The sequence below is a fragment of the Fukomys damarensis genome, unplaced genomic scaffold (genome assembly GCF_012274545.1).
Source record: "Fukomys damarensis isolate Sample0158 unplaced genomic scaffold, DMR_v1.0_HiC HiC_scaffold_15, whole genome shotgun sequence".
Classification (NCBI taxonomy): domain Eukaryota; kingdom Metazoa; phylum Chordata; class Mammalia; order Rodentia; family Bathyergidae; genus Fukomys; species Fukomys damarensis.
The window spans coordinates 31498737-31514845 of NW_022900927.1; the positions used below are offsets into that span (position 1 = coordinate 31498737).

General features: G+C 35.1%; 1 protein-coding gene across 8 annotated transcripts in view; it reads right to left on the reverse strand.

Annotated features, from left to right (window-relative positions):
- The window catches only part of Grip1 (glutamate receptor interacting protein 1), a 390535-nt gene that overhangs the window by 165728 nt on the left and 208698 nt on the right, over window positions 1–16109 (reverse strand). For all 8 annotated transcript variants that reach the window (XM_033763767.1, XM_033763765.1, XM_033763766.1 and 5 more), the window contains exon 2: window positions 2863–2943. In XM_033763767.1, the coding sequence (XP_033619658.1) occupies window positions 2863–2943 (81 nt within the window). The remainder of the gene's footprint in view (window positions 1–2862; window positions 2944–16109) is intronic.

A 16109-nucleotide genomic window follows, 5' to 3' on the forward strand; every position in this document is an offset into this window, starting at 1 on the left:
TTTTTTTTTTTTTTTTTTTTTTTTGGTACCAGGGATCGAATTTGGGTCCTTGTGCTTACAAGGCAGGTGGTGGCACCACTGAGCTAAAGCCCCAGCTTTAAATTGTCATAAAACTTGGGAAACAAGATTAACATGCCTCCTGCAACACATACACTTCCTCTACTACAAGCTCATGGTCCATCAAAAGCAGTGCTAATCGAATTTAGTAACCATCATTAGATCACTGGGAGTGGAGCTTTGGGAGAGATGGGTGAGAAAGCCATCAAAGCTTCCAGGCTTTTCCTGTTGGCTTGCTTCCCAAGAGCTGGGGCAGGTAAATAGCCTTGGGGCTGCATTTGGTACATCCATAACAAAGAAGATCAGGGGCTGATGGATGAGCCAAGATCTCCTTTAGGACATCTTTTTCTTGGTTCTCTAAATGCATCTTTCCTTCTTCTCAGGGTGGTAATAACACCTTGATGAAGTAAGACTGGGAAGTGAAAGGAGAAAGAGGCAAAAGCTGGAAACTCACATCTGGTTCTTCTGGCTCAAAGCAGTCCAACTCAGACAATCAGAATACTTTAGAATCATTCAGTCAAACCTCCAAAAAAATCATAAAGAGCATGAATTTGCCTGGGCTTTTTTCTGTGAATTTTTATCTCTCATGGACTTTGTAGGAGCAGAGATGGACACGGTAAAGATTGGTTAAGATGAAAACAATAGAGAGTGGATGTTGGATTAGATTTCTCTTTGATTTAAGTGACTCCTTGACCAAGGATCGGAGGATATTCCCATTTTTGCCAGGACAGTGGTTTATAGGTACTTTCAAGAAAGACAATAAAGTAAGAATCAGGACTCCAAGAATCATTAGTCAGTTAGGAGGCAGTTTCTGAGAAATTTGTTAATTTCCACCTTAAGATAATAGCACTGATCACCTATTAATCACTGTAGTTTCTTAGTTCTTTGGTGGTCTTGATTTTGAAGACTTCTGATCCATCTGGCTTCTACCTTATAAGAGATGAACAAAAGGCAATTTTTCCATGGTCAAACTATGTGAAGGCAACCCAAGAAACCTACAAAAATACTCTTAATTCTAGTGACTTTTAAATTTGACACATGGAAAAACAGAAGGAAAAAAATGTACATTAAATAATTACTACTGTATTATGAGCACAGTAGGATTATGACTGACTGATTTGTTTACCTAACATATAAATTGAAAAGTTGCTTAATGACCTTAAGAAAGTCCAGACCTCAAGCATATGTCATAATTTAGTATGCAACCCTTGGAAGAAAAACATTGATAGTAGTGAGTTTGTTTAATATCACAAAAGTGATAAAACTGTGACACATCTCTTGCCTCTTTCCTACAGATGAATTCTGAGTGCTAGATAATGTGAAAGGAAAGAAAGCAAGAGGAACTGATAAACTGACATTCTTGACCTTCTAATGTTGAATACTTCCTAAATGCTGACAAAGAGAAAGCAGGCAACACAGGCTACAGATGGCTACAATAGTTTATCTAAATGTGGTCAGCAAAGAGAATCATGTTTTATAGAATGCAATAGAAGAAATCTCCACGTTGAGTGAAATGTTGAAATCTCCATGTAATTACAGAATTTGAATTACTTCAGAATCTTCAAAGCATAAAAACAAGGGTATGTAACACATTCATATCTCTTTGTAAGTCATGTATGTACTTTCATAATAAACTCAAGCCTTCCAAACAAGAGTAAAAACAACCACATGTGATTTTTATAAATGTAAATAATAATCACAAACAAGGCTGTTCAGAAACTGGAGTCTTCTTGCTCTTTATTCAAATGAAAATTTCCTTTTTCACCAACAGAGTTGCAAGTTGCCAACTCATTCATTTTAAGTAGGAAACACTGCTTTGTTTCTCCTGAATTAATAAAGCTATTGTACTTTAAAATCCTATAACTGAGATGTAGCTGCATTCAAACTACTTATATACGATATATAAGCACATTAGTTTTCTTTTCTACAGATAATTCTTTAAATGTATTAATGCTGGGGCTGGGGATTTAGCTCAGTGGTTCGGTGGCCTGCCTCAAAAGCACAAGGACCGGAGTTCAATCCCTGGTACCAAAAAACTAAAACAAACAAACAAAAAACACAAACAAAAAACTAAATGTATTAATGCTGTAAACCCCAATCTTAAGTATAATTGCTTCCACAAAGGAGTTTTTCTATGAATTATGTAGTTGAGAACAAGTTTGAATAATATTTTGAATTTCTTTTTTTAATTTGAGACAATGATTTTGTGTCATTCTCAAAATCAAAGCTTCAAAATATTGAACATTTAGGATACAGACATTTTACAATATTTCTCCAAAATTTTTTTTTGAAAAACATAAATATCACTCATTGTTTTACAAGATTCTAAATCACACTTTCCTAAAGAAAAAAAAGCCCTAGAATTTTACTACAGTTGTGCCATGGAAACAAATTTAGGTTCAAAGAGATGAGAAGAAAGGAGTAATGTTTCAGTCCACATACACAATCTGCTACTGCGATTCTGAACCCCTTTGTTCTGCAGAGTATCTCAGGAAAGAAATGGATGCTGCTGTGAAAGTCATTCTGCTGAAAACAGAGGTGAAAGTAAATAAATGAGTGAGAGTTGATATACATTCAAGTTATTTCATGAAGGATCTTGCTATGATGGAATACAGGACGAATCCTCACAAGTTGGCAAGCTTTTCCAAAGTCTAGCTTTGCTTATTGTTTGAACAAGTTGTGTAGACTGCAGTTTACGCTCTACAAAAATGACTTTTAGTACTAGGTTGGAATTATTTAGGGTCACCATATAACAGGATTCAAAAGTAAGCAAAACAGCTGAAAAATCCAACAGTCTGGTCTAACCTGGGATGCTCTGTCTCCTCACAGCCAATGCTCCATCAGTCGGCTTTGTCTGGCTGGCGGATTTAGTGTAGGGACTCTCATCTGCAAAGGTACAATGAAGGGTTTGGTTAATTTCCATCAAGTTTCTAGTGTAGTGAAGATCTTTAGTGGATTGTAATCCTTCTGCCAGAGAGAGGTGATATGATGTAGTAGAAAGAGTTGTTAACCTGGGTCCTAAACTTGGCTGAGCTGTGGGACAAGTCTTTTGGAAGGTTTGAACATAAGTTTCTTCCCCTATAAAAGAGGAATACAATTCTCATTTACCTGTTAAGGTTCTCAGGATAAAAAACTGTAATGCCCATGAAGTCATTTATAAAATGTAAGAAATATGCAAATCTGTTATGCAAATTATTTGCTTTCAACTACATTCAGTGATAAGTTCTCAGTGAATATGTGTAAATGGAAGAAAAAGAAGTAAAAAAAATAGCTCAATGGGCACTAAGAATAATTACGTAGAAGAAAAAAGAAAATGAGAAGAAATACAATATTTCAGGTAAATAGAAGACAGAATATTAGTATTGTAGGAGATTAAAGACAAACAGAGTTAGTAGGGTTCTTTCGGGAGTATGAACTGACATCCGGGGCAAAGCAGAAGGACAGAGTCATCCAGAGGTCAGACCAGAGAAGCCGGGTTGAGATGAGGGAAGGACTGATGGTTTGGCGAAAGAAGACATTGCAATGAGCTACTTAGCCCTTTCCGAGAAAGAGATGAAAATAACCTGCAAACAATAAAAAGAGCAGCTGAAAGGACAGAAAGTCTAAAGCTCAGTGTATTGTGTTAGGCAAGAAACTGAATGATTAAAACACTAGGTGACAAGATATTAGAGGAAATTCAAATTACAAGTAAAGTGATTTTTTAGGATTTAAACTGACTTGGAGTACAGAAATAGTCATCAAGGATGGCAAACGGTAGGGCTAAAATAGGAAAGAAAAATCCTTCCTTATTTGGATGGAGGCATGTATATGAAGTAAAAGAGATTTCTGAGTAACAACCTTAAGATATTCAAGAATAGTGTGTATATGACTTGAGTAATTATAACGTAAAATAATGACAGCATATTCAATCAAGCTAGATGATTCAAATGTCACTTGTGGCCACATTAGAATGTTTGTTTATTTTTGTTGTTTTAACAAGAAATCATTAAAGAATGAAAAGGGACCATATTGTGCTTGGCAAACTATTAAATGTAACAAGGATTTAATTCGGCAACAAGGCTTTATTATCTGAGAACATTAATTCTCCCAACTAAGTAGTTTGTGTTTTAAAATTGAGGCCCATTTCTTCTTTAGGATGTACTTCTGGTTGAAATGATTCACGATTTCTTCATAAAACTAACAAGGTCTTTATAAGCAATGACAAAAAGGAAAGATTAACACTGCTGTAAACTGCAATTAACTTAGAATCTGGCAGTCACGCTGTTCCATGTTTATATTCCATTTGTCACACAATTCTTTATATTCTTCCAACCATAAAGAAAACTAGCAATTTTCAGACACCAAAACAATCAACATCATCGTTGATTTTGAAGCAGCATTTTAGGTTCTTGATTCTTTTTGCAAAACCAATTTTGAATATAATAAAAACCTACAAAATTAAACATTACAGTACTAAACTCTCAATTTGCCCTACTATTCCCACCTGAGTATTTGAATGCTTTTCTTACAGTGTTAATTAATAAGCAGGCAATATGCTTTATATAGTACCTATGAAAACTAACCAACTATACCAATCTGAAATTCATAATGAGACTGCTTAAAAATATATTTCATTTCTTTATTCAAAACTTTGAAACTGTATTTATACACAGTAGTTATCAAGATAATAGGGACCAGGGTCCACCTTTTTGATATCCTGAAGGTGTTCTTCAATTTAATCTCAGCAAGATCCTTTGTCATTCTTTGTCAAGACAGCCAATTAAAGTCTTAGATTGAATCTGCAGTTGGTTTTCCTTGAAGGACGGTAAGACATGCTCAGCACACTCCGGGGTTATCTGCACCTAATGCTCTATTTTAAGGAGACATTTCTTTATAAATTTACCCAGTTTGCATTACAAGAGTAGTTGACCTGATAAAATAGTTTTCTCATTTATATTTGAAAGCTATTTCCTTGATGTAGAGCTGAGATGGTCTAGTTATGCACATGCTTAAAAGGTTGGAACTGAATTATAGATGGCCACCTGGCCAGTATCTACTTCCTCGTCCCCACTCCCAGCATGAAGAGCATCCTTTCCAAGTTCAGGCCAAAGTAAATAATTATCTAGGAGCCAAAAATTTTATTCGTCAAAAGACTAGACTGAACTAAGTTCAATTATTATCTAAGAATAGCTTGCCAAAGTCCATCAGGGTGAAAGCCATGATTCCTACTGGAAGTGTGGCAGAAGCTTGGCAGCATTTATTGCTAGTATTAAGGAAAGCATAGCAACAGAGAAGCACAGTGCAATTTAACCCTTTGTTTTCAGGAACATTCCCCCAGGAGTTTTTATTTGAAAATAGAAGAGGTATCATGGGCCTTTTAGCAGAAGTTATTCATCACAGAATGGACTTCAGCTCTCTTGATGTGATTGACTAAAAGTCAACTGTTTTTTTTTGTTTTTGTTTTTTTTTTTGTAACAGGGTTTGAATTCAGATCCCAAGGCTGGCGGCAGAACCACTGAGCTAAATCCCCAGCCCCAAAGTTAACTCTTGATTCAAACTTTGTCTGCAAATAGAAATGGAGAGAAGACATTGTGTCAGTGTGGTGTCCATAACAGGACACTAAAGGACAAGACTATGCAGGGTATTAAAAAAAATTTTTTTTTCTTATTGAGTTTATTGGTACTTTTTAAGTATACATTCATCATCGGGATCTTGTACCTTTACATCACAGATCTTGGTTCTCATTTTTTTCCCCATACCCCGGCCCTCCCTTCAACCCTTCCACCCTCCCCCATTTACAAAGACTTTGTTTCCATTTTTTCCTTTTCTCATATTTTTTCCTGTCCCTTAGAAAGCATACCACAGCATCAATTTCTACTTCCAATTTCACATTTTAAAAATAAAAATGTAAAAGATAGTCATATATATATTTGAATAAAAACAGCTCAAAGAGGGAAAGGAATCAGTAAGTATACAGTATGTCTAGAAGAATATATAACACAAAATCACTCATTAAATATTTGCTGATGGTGTAATAAATTATGTCCAACTTCTAAAATTATTTAAGTATTTATTATAAGTAACCTAAAGTATGAGCTATACACTATCTTCTCCGATTCTCATTTTCTTGGTTAATGATCAATTCCTTTACAACTGTGGCATTACCCAAAACTATCTGTATTAAAAATCTTTGATGCTATAAAACTGATATTAAAATATATTTTATTTCACTTTTATTCATATAGGATTTGTCAAACAACTTTTAAAATAATTCCTTTGAACAAAATAATTCTGATTTTCACACCAGACTCTCAAGCCTTGATTTTTATGGTAAATCATTTTAACAAGGGATCTTTACTGAAAGTTGCTACAGGGGCAGAGCAGGCATTAAACTAAAATAAATGCTACAAGTAATCATCTCTGGGTATGTGAACTGCTAGCTTCTTCTAATGATATCATAGCAGCTAGCTAGATGATCATTATCACACATGATGGCCTCCCACTGTCAAAGAAATGAGAATATTGGTAGTAATAGGGACCCTTTTAATAATTGGAAGAATAGGGATCCTTTCACAAAAACACCCTGTGAGGACAAAGAATACACCTCTAATAACAAGGAGAGTCAACACTGTTCCTGACGCTCAGAAAGGGCTTAGTCAAGCAAACAATTAAAACAGAAGAATAACAGGGTGAACCCTCTGTCCCTCTCATTTACCCCAATTTGTCCAGTTTCCTCATGTGCCAAAACACATGACAGGCAAACACAGGTTATTTGTTTTGGTTATGTATTCCAAGTGAAGCTGGTCTTTCTAAGCCTGGAAAGAAAATAGCAGACACATAGGAGGCTTTACTCCATATCACAGATGAAGCTCATGCTGGAGGTGGTGATGAAAATCACGTCTGGTGGAAGCAACTCAGGTCCTCTTGTGTTCTTGTATCTTCCAATGGTTGCCTGACATCCATCATATCCACATATAATCAGACTGATTCTCATCTCTTCATCTCCTTCCTGCCTCGCCCATTTCCAGGGTCTGGGCTTTGCAGAGAAACCGGATATGACTATGGTTTCAGAACTTTCTGGCTGTGTTCAGTGTTTTGTTGAAAAAAATTTAATTTCCTTTGGCTGAGACTAATCAGCCTATGCTAAACAATTCCTAGCAACTAATTATGCACAATTGAGGCACCTGCTAAGCCAGCAGATCCCTTAACTTCTTGATTAGAAAAAGAAGACATTTTGTGCAGTAAAACATTATGACTATTTCCTAGCAGTAGGGAGACAAGCACCTCATGCCACAATGCTCATATACATTATTGTCATTAGGAACTCAGAAAACAACTCTGCTTTCTATAAAGAAACAAAATGAAATCTATTTTGAAAGAAATAATCTATCTCTTGAATTCAATTAGGTTCTACAAACTGTAGGGCCTACTAGGCACAAACAAGTTCAAAATGGATGAACAATCTAAAACTTTAAGTGGAATGGTGATTGCAGAATTCTTATTACCTTACAAGTCTGAGAATAGAACATGACGCTAGATTCTCCTGAGGGGAAAAGTGAAATTGGGTTCAGGGGACTGGTGAAGGTGGGGCACAGGAAGAGACAGGAAGAGCCAACAAGCTGACCTTAACCAGAAGAAAAATCAAGAAGCACATCATTTTAAGCTCAGAGAACATGGAAATTTTGCATTGGTGCAATTGTGAACATTTTATCCTAATCCAGCATGAGCATACTGTGACTGATTTTCTGTCAGACCGTAACCTTCCATAAAGTTTGCTGCCTTGGTGGTATGATGGCACACTCTAAAATTTATGTAAGATTTTCTAAAGAATAGCTGTCAAAGGCTTTTGACAAAGTAATTTATATTTTCTCTTTCTCATGAAAATGATGTAAAATTACACTTATAATGTCCCACATAATTTAAAGAAATCCCAACTGAAAGATCCAGCCTAGTACTTCATCTTAAATCATTTTTCATTCCTGTTTAAAATAACCCTGATATTCGCCAGTCTAGTAAAAGTTGCACTCTGGACTTTCTTATTGTCAGAAGGCTCCAGACCCTATGTAGAGTTTAGCAATCACATGGATAATTGCTCACAACTTTTCACTAAAAATGAGCTAACTTCATCTTTTTCCCTAACCTGAGAGTTGTCCGCTTAGCTAAGTTTAAACCAGAAGGGAAAGTAATGATTTAAGCTTGATGAGAGGAAACAGAGGCAGTGTGTTGTTCCATGATGATGTCGCTCCTATTAAGAAACAATCCCTGGGAAAAAAAAGAATAAAAATACCAGAAGAAAAATCAAGAAGCACATCATTTTAAGCTCAGAGAACATGGAAATTTTGCATTGGTGCAATTGTGAACATTTTATCCTAATCCAGCATGAGCATACTGTGACTGATTTTCTGTCAGACCGTAACCTTCCATAAAGTTTGCTGCCTTGGTGGTATGATGGCACACTCTAAAATTTATGTAAGATTTTCTAAAGAATAGCTGTCAAAGGCTTTTGACAAAGTAATTTATATTTTCTCTTTCTCATGAAAATGATGTAAAATTACACTTATAATGTCCCACATAATTTAAAGAAATCCCAACTGAAAGATCCAGCCTAGTACTTCATCTTAAATCATTTTTCATTCCTGTTTAAAATAACCCTGATATTCGCCAGTCTAGTAAAAGTTGCACTCTGGACTTTCTTATTGTCAGAAGGCTCCAGACCCTATGTAGAGTTTAGCAATCACATGGATAATTGCTCACAACTTTTCACTAAAAATGAGCTAACTTCATCTTTTTCCCTAACCTGAGAGTTGTCCGCTTAGCTAAGTTTAAACCAGAAGGGAAAGTAATGATTTAAGCTTGATGAGAGGAAACAGAGGCAGTGTGTTGTTCCAATATGATGTCGCTCCTATTAAGAAACAATCCCTGGGAAAAAAATGAGAATCAAGACTTGCCATGTAAAGGTACATGATCCCAACAATGAATGTAACTGTACTGTATCCCTAAATGTACCAATAAACTCAATAAAAAAAAAAAAAAAGAAAAAAAAGAAACAATCCCTGGATCCTTTCCCTCTTCCTGCGATTTGTTCTACATCTGCATGACATTAGTGTCTATTCTGACTCTGCAGGTTTTCCTATAGTTTTATAATTCAGACACAGATGTGCCTGATGTGCTTAAAGGAATCAGGAACCAGGAACTAGGGACCAGGTCTTTTGCTTTTGGATATTAAAAAAAAAATCACACAAACACAACACAACTTAAGTAAAAAGAAAAAAAGTACAGTGATTTCTTCTCAATGATAAGATGTCCTCTAAATTATACAAATCATAATCATATAACCATTTCAGGATCAAATGTTACAGCTAAAGAGAACACCACCTATTCAGCTCATGTTGTAGGTTTGTCTTAAAAGACGTTTAACTACAACTCCCTTATGTAACTCAGCTTCTCAAATGTGGTCCAGGGATAGGCCGGGTGCATATTACCTGGAGCTTGTCAGAAACACAGACCCTCAGGCTCCACTAGAACTATGGAATCAGAATGGACTTCAGATGATTCACATGCACATTAATATATGCAAAGCCTTGCTCCACTTGATATGACCAACAGCAAGCAAATGTACGGGTAGGAAGATGTACCCATCCTGAGCACTTGTCTGGTTGTTTCTGTGGAAACCTACGAAAGAGTTGGCAGAATGTCAGGAGAATCAGTGAATTCTGGAAGAATCTTGAGGTCTAGCTTTCAAAGTCTGCATTTATCAATTTGCTTATATAATAATTTTCTCAAATGAAAGTGAAATTTTGCAATTTTATGGTTTTAAATGATTCTTCCTTCTTTTGATTCACCTTAAACATTTCCACAGTTCTAACTTGGCTGAATTATGGGATAGATACATCAAAGGTCAGATTACCTATGGCAATGGGTGGTTTATAGTAATAATGTATTTATTAGTCAATTTATAACTTAGGGTGGAAAGGAGTAGTATTTAGTTATTACTAGCTTTACTAGCTTTACTAGCTAGAGAAGGACCAGGAAAATGAAATTATGGACTGCCTTACAACAGGGTCATGGAAGAAGAATCTTCATGGCACTATTTCCATAAACTCCTTCTCTTCGGAAGTCAGTTCCTGGTTCCGGAACCAGGAAGTTCCTCAGCATGGAACACAACATCTGATCTGCGTAAAAGGACAAAGAGGACTGCTGTGGCCCTGAACATCTGGTCAACCTTTTGGAAGTGGTCTGTGATAATGTGATGCTCGGTGATGTCTGCAGGCCTTTTGGAAGAGTATTATCTCTAGCCATGTTAATTTATAAACCCTCTCTGAAATTAATGAGCATGAAATTGCACATTTTCTGCCTTTGGCATTCCAATTGCTAATGTGTCTGATCCACAAATGATAAGTCCTCTGGTTCTTCTTAATGTTGTTTCCATCAAGGACAGATGAACCAAAGTCATGGCAGTCACAAACTTGCCTCATCATCAAAGAATTAACATTTCTGCAGCATCCCACCCTGTCCCATGAGGCCCAGTTTCATTACCATATCAATACTACTTCAATCCCTTAAAGATCTTAAATGCACCACACTTCCACATTCTCATAGGGAAAGCTACATGCTTTAAACTTTTGTTTCAGATTATGCCAGTTGACATTATCAGTTTCTCGCACAGGTAAATACTCATAGGGTCAAGAAGTGCTTAGCAGTAAGATGATAATGAAAAAATATCAGTTGCCTCAGGGTAACAAATTTGGGTTATTTAAAACCACCGTGCAAAAAGTACTTTAGGAAAAAAGTACACATTTATGTGGGCATAAACAGGCTTGAACATACCTGGATATTCCTGGAGAATTATAGAACCAGTGTTTAATTTTATGTAACAAGAATGAAAGCAGTAATAAGAACGTGAATAAGATGTTGAAGATCAAGTAATATGATGTAATAAGAACAATGAGAGGTAGTGTTAATAGATACAAATAATACATTTAGAGAAATTAAGGTTTTGTCCATTTTTCTGATCAATGCAAATGAAGTTAAAAAGTCAGTTTAATACATATTGATCACAATTTGTTCTGCAGTAAGTTTGGGAGAAAAAATTTTAAATACTATAGAAATTTTCATGAAACCATTCATGAAACAAAATGTTAAAAATGTCTCCATGGAAAAGTGACAGTATTTTTTAAAATATCCAATAACAATGATAACTTTAAATGTGATTTTACTTACTTAAGTCACATTTTTGCCCCTTTTCTGGAACTTTTTTCATTATTTCTAATGTAAATTGTAGATAAAATGATGGAGCTTTTTGTTAACCACACTTCTTCAATATCATCACTGCACTATTGCTTTTCCTTGTCACTACTGAAAAGATTTCTGCATTTAGAAATCCTCAGTATGATAGATCATAGAATGACAACAACATTGATGCAAAAACAAAAGAAAAAGTACAATCAAGATGACTTTATTTTATGTCTAAATCTGGTGTCATTGTGTGAATGAATACCAAGGTTACTGAAAACAAGAATGATTCATAGATACCTGTGGAAGCGCATCATTTATGTCTACATTTGTTGATTGAGAAAATAGCCTTAATAGTTCTCTGAAAATTGGTGACATGATGAAATTTTATAAGTCAATGAAATTTTAAAACCTAGTTCAATAGCTCAGTATGATTTTCCTTTTATTTTTCTGTTAACCAGTGCAAACTAAAACAAATGTCATCTGCAGGCAAATTGCTTCACACAAATAAATGCTCAGATACTCACCACTGCTAGCAAATTTCTAGATGAAATTTTACAAAGGAATACTACCTTTGTTTAGGCTCAATTTATAATATATAGGCTGAAAATCTGGCGCTATATCTAACACCCTGGAATAGTAAAAAAAGAAAAATGTATCATACACCTTCATAATCTTGAGCAGCATTTTGGAGTTTGAGGCCTTGAGTCATTTTCCTAAGATCCCTGGTCCACCTGAAGATCAAGGACTATCTGCAACTATCTGTGACTACCAAGTCCCACATCATGTCGTAAGTTCATTTGGACCTTGAAATAATGCTTCAGGTTATTTCCAATATGCCAAAACGACATCATCAACAATAATGATAACAACAACTTCAAACTTTCCGTGGGCATCTATTTTCATTAATTTTCAAAATAGTGAAATAAGAGATGAGACTTATGGTAATGGAGCAAATGGAGTAAGTCAAATGTTCCCAGTAAATGGAAAGTTGATGGAAGGGAAAGTAAGTCTCAACTCAAGTCACTTGGTTGCATGCAAGTGATGTGAAGAAATGAAGGTATGACTGAAATAATACATTTTTATATGCTTCATTCATCTTACACCACTTACTGGGTTCCTCAACAAGTAACCAAGGTAATCTCTTAAAGAAATTTCCTTTATTTCTATTGTACTGAATTTAATTAAAATATATTGTAATCAACCAGAAGACTTTAATTTCAATAAAACCTATACCACTGTAAATAATTATAGTTAATACTTACTGAGCACTCAGAACATGTCAGCACAAGTCTAGATCCTTTATACTTATTATTTCTACTTGCAATAACTTAATAAAACTTAAACTTATAAGATACATAAATTCTTTTTACAGAAAGGGTTCTGATCTTAAGGAAGAATTTCTCATTATTTGTTTGAAACAGAAGATTGCCTAGAATTTGAAATGTGAAATTTCAAATTTCAAGTTAGAATCTCAAATATAGCTGCTCTTATACTGAAGTCCAGAATAGTGTAGGCACACTAAATGCCCTGCCCTGTGGTTCATCCATTAGCAAGACAACAACATGATGTCAGAGGCATAGTCACACTGCTTGAAATATGAAGATAAAGAAGCTGAGAGATGAAATACTAGGCTTAGGGTTAGACAGAAATGAGGCTTTAACGTACAAAACTTGCAAGTATACCCCTTAGCCACCACGATACAGTGCTTTCCAAAATTTGATTCACATGCTCTTTTGGAATTATTTTTATGTGTGAAGTGAGGCACACCTTCATATAGTGGTCACTACTGGGTATATTCTGGTAAACATCCAGGTAAGGGCGTGGATCAGCATTTGAAGTTCTCCTTACATTTCAGTTAAGGAAAAAAAATTCATCTCGCACAATTTTTAGATCTTGTTTCTTTTTCATGAATTTCTGGTTAATTTATGATATAAGATTTAATATTCTTTCCAGCAGGCCCATAAACAAATCCCTTGAAAGAGTACATTTTAGCCAAGAAGCTCCAAACATATCAGATGAAATCTGACTGAATTTATCTCTCTAACTCCCTACCTGAGCCAGCAATTCTCTACTCATAGAGCATTTCTGAACTGATTCCCACAAATGGTTTATCATCCTAAAATTAATAAATACTGGGACACTATCTTTTCTTCTTTAGTATTCTAGAAAAGCTCATATCCTGCTACATGCAGTATTTCAAACCTTTCATCAGTGTTTTTGTAGCCAGAGAGGGGAAATAAATCTTGGACATCTAACAACATAGTGAAAAAAATCAGTGGCTTGTGTGATTGGCAAGGAGATGGAGTCCATCTCTCCTCTTCCTCCGGCTCTCAGAGGCCATCTCTGCAAATAGCCAGGTTCCAGAGCCGGGAGCTGCAATTCAGCATCAGACTCAAAAGTAGTGCATGTAGCTGAGTCACTGGGCAGATACGTATGGAAAAGAATTTCACAGGGAGATATTTTTGTTTTACTCTCTTTATACAACAAGAAGAAATGACACTCTTGACAGGAAAATAATATCACTGACCTGGTCTCATCAAGGAACTAAGCCAAAGCTGCCCATGTTATGGGGAAAGGGAAATTCAACCAACATTAGCACATACAGGGACCTTTTGAAATCAAGGTGATTACCATTCACTAGTCATTCTTTCAAAGGTTATTCTCTCTCCTGGCCTTGCATGATTTCAGGACCTAACTCCAAACTTAATATGTTTAAAAACATTTTTTGTGTTTTGTTTTGAAAAGTCCCCAAACTGAAGCTTAGTTTCTAAATGAGGGCCACTGTCACTACACACTATTGTAAAACCAACGTCTTGTCCAGCCTGGGGAAGGAGGGAAGCAATCACATTTGGATGCCTTGGGAATAACATATTTCATAAGCATGCCTGGAGTTGTCATATATTTTGCTTTATTAATTCATTGCTAGGTCAAACAATAGAAGATGACTGCTTATGAAACAAATGACATGTGTTTTTAATGCATGATTAAAGCAGGATTTATCATGGTTGTCAGAATCCAGAGTCTGTGATTTTTGTTATTTAAAGCCATACTTTGAATGTTCTCTGGTTTTAGCAAGAGGCATGGAATATACAGACAAAACCTCACAAAAGTATTGGGACCGAAATATTTTTTTGTATAGAAAACACTAAAGCCATTTTAATTTGCTTGAATTTTACTGTAATGCAATGATTCAAACTTCTCTACCTACCAACACAACTACAATCCGGTTGTGTGACCCTGGATGACTTACTCTTGCTCGGATGAGCTTCAGTTTCCTCACTTACAGAATGAATACAGTACTAGCCTCTTGGATTCCTATCAGAATTGAATAAAATAGTACAAATTAATCACCAGAACTTCACCATGCTGAAGAAATAATGGTTTTATTCAACCCTGTAGAAGAGGGAGCTGAATGAAATCCATTAGGGATGAGAGAGCCACAGATATTTCTGTGGTAGCACTTTAACATACCACCTTTGCAATATGAACTCTTTTGAGCAAGGGCTTAATTTTATAGTCATAAGCATTACTATCTCATTTATTACTGAAGAGAAAACTAAATATAAGGAAAGTTACAGATCTGTCTAAGGCTAAAAAGCTCATAAGAATCAGACAGAATTCTCATTTTTCAGGTTGGTCTGACACCAAAGATCACTTTTTTCCATGTGCCAAAGTCCCTCCTTACAGAGGGTATGCATGACAAATAGTCATTAGTGGAAAGGAAAAAAACTTTTATCTTAACATTGTAGACTCATTTTCATGCTACACAAACTTGCTCAGTGATAGAGTGCCTGCCTATTATGTGAGAGGTTCAATCCCTACCACCACACACACACAAAGTAGAACATTTGCCGGGTAAAGAAGCAGACATTTGACATTATCTTTTTTTAAGCTATAGGATACCATTTGTTGAGTTATAGTTGGATAAATTCATTAAATAATCTACTATAACTAAATTTGTCAGTGGCAAAATAAAAATTAAAATCTGGGTACCTCAATTTAATAGTCTGAAGATCATCAAATTATCCTCATTTGCTTCAGAGACAAATTATTTAGATATACAATTTCCTCATAAATTATTTGCTTGTCTAACTCTCCTTGGGTTCTGTTTACCTCATCAACTTCACTACTTTTTTCCATAAATCTTACCTGAGCAAATATTCAGCTTTTATGTTTAATTAGAATAAACAAGAAAAATACAGTTCAATGTCACAAAATGTGAATGTTTAATTTTGAACTGATTTTGTTGCGTTATACTCAATAGAATTCTTCCAGTTTTCCAATTAACAAGTTACTGATATTTACAAACATCTAGAATAAAAGAAGCCTTTCCATCCATCGTTGTTTGCCAGTTTCACTATTGAATTCTGGATCTGCTTTGGGACATTTCAGTCATGAAAGTAATCATGTAAAACTATATTGAATTCTATTAGCAATAATACCTTAGAGGAGGTTCACTTATGATAACTGAAACCTTCTCTGACTGAGACTCATCTGCTGTATAATTTGCCTTAAGGCATTTTAAAATTACAAAGTCAAAGCTTTAGAAGGGTATGCCTAAGCTTATAACTGAAACAGTATATTTTGAAACAGAGGTTTTCATAAGAAATAAAATATAATATTGACAGACAAATTAGTCAACTTTAAATATAAATAGTTTAAATTTTTTGGTCAATTACACATCACTTGCATTTGAGAAAGTCATAAAGACATATATATATATATATATATACACAATTACTAATATATATACATAAACATATACTTACTGAGTGTAGGCATTTACATATATATCTTTTTATAAGCACTGGTTAAAAAATGTGTACACATGAGCAGAA